The sequence below is a fragment of the Panicum virgatum genome, chromosome 9N, assembly GCF_016808335.1.
Source record: "Panicum virgatum strain AP13 chromosome 9N, P.virgatum_v5, whole genome shotgun sequence".
Classification (NCBI taxonomy): Eukaryota; Viridiplantae; Streptophyta; class Magnoliopsida; order Poales; family Poaceae; genus Panicum; species Panicum virgatum.
The window spans coordinates 54,385,632-54,388,910 of NC_053153.1; the positions used below are offsets into that span (position 1 = coordinate 54,385,632).

At 65.4% G+C, this 3,279-nt stretch overlaps 1 protein-coding gene across 1 annotated transcript; it reads right to left on the bottom strand.

Annotated features, from left to right (window-relative positions):
- Positions 1 to 256: 256 nt before the first annotated feature.
- On the bottom strand, positions 257 to 2,774 carry LOC120692808 (proline dehydrogenase 2, mitochondrial-like). The gene is made up of 4 exons (XM_039976203.1): positions 2,102 to 2,774; positions 949 to 1,612; positions 613 to 853; positions 257 to 505 (listed from the first exon to the last, which is right to left on the bottom strand). The coding sequence occupies exons 1-4, from the start codon at positions 2,603 to 2,605 to the stop codon at positions 436 to 438; spliced, it is 1,479 nt and encodes a 492-aa protein (XP_039832137.1). The 5' UTR covers positions 2,606 to 2,774; the 3' UTR covers positions 257 to 435.
- Positions 2,775 to 3,279: the final 505 nt, after the last annotated feature.

Genomic DNA, 3,279 nt, shown 5'->3' on the forward strand with positions numbered 1-3,279 from the left:
GCGGCGGCGGTCCGACGGTGGTGGTGAACGGAGTTGGACAACCGGTGGGCGGTGGCCGCTGGCGAGACAAGAAGAAGATGGAGTTGGAAGGTGGCGGTTGGTGGTGGGCAGGCGGCACGGTGCGAAGAGATGCTGGCCGAGGCGGAGTACGGCCAGACGGAGGATGGTCAGGGGAAGAAGATGACCGAGAGCGGGGGCAAGAGGTACCTGCGGTGCTCAGCTCGCACTCGCACGAGCGAGAAATAGAGGCCCCCACTAAAGTCGTAAAGATGGCCAGATAATCAATTAATCCCTCGAATAATCCTAGAAGAACATTGTTCTATTCATTCAATTATTCAACAAAATCCAGGATACATCAATGCCTGAAGACCGAAGGGTGTATTTACAGCTTCTAGCCTTCAACTCGCCCTTGTCCCAGCAACCAGCTTCACAGCCTCACAGGCTCCGCAAGCTCGCCTCACTCGCGCCCACCACCGCAGCCTTGACCCTCCTCGCCAGCTCCGTCCTGCACCAGATCATGAAAGCAAAGAAAAGGAATCAGATCACTTCGCATCAATGGCGCTCTCTGAATAACACAGGTTCATCTTGCGGCAGAACGATGCGTGGCCGTACCGGAGCAGCTGCCTGTCGAAGGAGGAGGCGGAGAGGAGGCCTCTGTTCTCCTCGGCGCGCCTGATCAGGTAGGGGATGATCTGCTCCACCGGCCCGTACGGCAGGTACTTGCTGACCTGGAACCCGGCGTTGCGGAGGCTCAGCGACAGCCCGTCCGCCATGCCCATCAGCTGCGCGAACTGCAGGTTGCGGTCGCCCTTGGGGATCCCCAGCTCCAGCGCCTGCGCCGCCGCGAGTTGGCCTACGGGAGACGGAAAAGATTTCGTGAGTTGGATCGGCGCTGCTCCACCGGGCGAGTCTGCGTCGCTCGTCGCAAAACAGAGCTTGGATTTTTACCTGACTCGATGTTGTGGGTGGCGAGCATGACGGAGGCGGAGCCGCGGCGGACGCGGTCGAGGAGGAAGGCGGCGCAGCCGTTGTAGCAGTCATGGGTGTCCTGGATGCTGCCGTGGATCGGCGACGGCACGCCGAGGGAGGCCGCGAGCCGGGTCTCGCGGGTCAGGTACGCGCCGCGCACGACCTTGAGTCCCAGGCGCACGCGCTCGCGCTCCGCGGCGGCCACCATGGCCTCCAGCCGGTCCCGCGCGTCGCGGAGGTACGCCTGGATGGTGCCGTGCACGATGGGGCGCTCCCCGTCCGCCGCGCGGGCCTCGCCGCCGTTGAACGCCAGCGCGCCGACGAGCGTGAAGTAGTCGATGGCCGGCTGCACGGTCGCGTACTCGGCGTCCACCAGCAGGGGGATGCCGTGCTCCTCGCACCGCGCGCACACCGCCAGCAGCCGCTCGTGCGCGAGCTCCAGCTCGCGCTCCTCCTCCACCGTCAGCGCCGGCGGCTCCGACGCGGTGAGGTAGAGCGGGCTGGAGTCAGACAGGATCGGGAACGAGTGCGCCTTCCACGGCAGGCTGAACGACGGGTGCTTCTTCTGCCACCGCAGCAGGTCGCTCGTCTTCTCCAGCAGCGCGATCGGGCACAGCGCCGTGATCTTGATGCACACGCTCGCCTGCGTGCACGTCAGCAACAGATTAAAGACGGCTCTTAATTAAGCCTGACTAACTACTCCTACATAGTAGTAATTCTTTGAGATTTGAGGTTAACCACAAATCCGTGAGGTTTAACGCGCTGTTAACGCAGTGATTAGGAATGTCTAAATAAAGATCCCGATCGTGTGGTCTAGGGGTTTTGATGTGAGGGTTTGGGCTGGGAACGAGCGGTGGGGACGGGGCAAGAGAGACATGCTAAAATCAGGTGCTGGTTTTCAGGGCCCACGAGCAGTGACCGAATCAGCACCAGGCAGCTAGACAAGCGGGCGATTCACTAGGGAGTCTACTACCAGAAGATTCCCACGGAATCCGGGGGTCCACTCGCGCAGGCGGCAGACGGCACCGAAGATTCCGTCCGACGTGGCGTGCTCCCGTCCCCCCGCCACGCAAGCCGCTGAAAAAAAAAGGAAGGAACGGAAGAGTAAGCGGCGACGGCGACGGCGACTCACCGAGCCCGGCGGCAGCGAGGCGGCGACGTCGACGGCGGCGATGAACCCGGCGGCGTTGCGGTCGCAGGTGTGGCCGTCCTCGGCGTCCTCGATCCCGTAGTCGAGGATCCCGCCCATGCCGCCGCGCCACAGCCGGCGCACGACGGCCGCGGCCTCGTCCGCGGTCTCGCCCGCGCAGAAGTGGCGGTACGCCGTGGCCCTGGCCGCGGCGCGGCCCAGCGCGCTGCCGGCCACCGCCGGCGACCGCAGCGCCGCGGTCGCGGCGTCGACCAGCGGCCCCACGGAGAGCGCCTGCAGCGCGGCGAGCGTGCGCACGAGCGCCGACGTCGGCTCCCCGGCGAACAGCCGCCCGGTGTCCTCGAACCGCAGCACCCTGCCGCCGGCCCTCTCGCACGGCGCCGGCGCGGCCGGCGGCAGCGGCTCCGAGGCGGCGACCGCCTCCGGGAGCTTGGCGGCGGCGAGGGTGGACAGCGCGCGCTTCGAGACGCGGGAGGCGATGGCCATGGAAGGTCGGGCCTTTGCCGGATCGAGCCCCCGAGGGAACGGGACGGAACGCAAGCGAGGGGGGTGCGCGGCGGCGCTTTCCCGGCGACAGAGAAGGAGAGAAGGAACGACGCGCTTGTGTGTGCAAGCTACCAAGGCAGGGCGTGGAGGAGGAGGAGGAGACGCGATCGCAATGCAATGTGTGGGAACCCAACCCGGCGCGGCAGCGGCTTATATAAAACACAGGAGAAAAGGCGGCTGTTTTCGTCAAGGTCCCCGAGGAAAGGTATCGGGTTTAGGTGAATCCAAGATTGGGGGAGAGCAGGCGGGGGCTCGGCTCGGCTGCTTTATACAAGGAAGGATCACCACGACGTGAGGTGGAAAGGGAGCTCGCGGAGGGTGGCCGGGACGGAATCCGGAGATGAGCTGGAGGTCAGGTGGAAGTCGTGGAACGCGAACCGGAAACGGGGCGGGGTGAGTCAGCGCGTGAGGCCGGCAGCGCAACGGGACGGGACGGGGCGGGACAGCTAGCGGGCCGCATGGCGCCATGGGCGGGCCGCGAGATCGCGGGGGTGCCAGGATCCGTCGGGCGGCGGAATTTCCGTGGGAATTTCGACATCTGACTCGGATCCTGCGTGGAGGGATCGCGGCCCTAACCACTGACCCTTGCCTGTCCTCGCACGCCACGCCTCTTA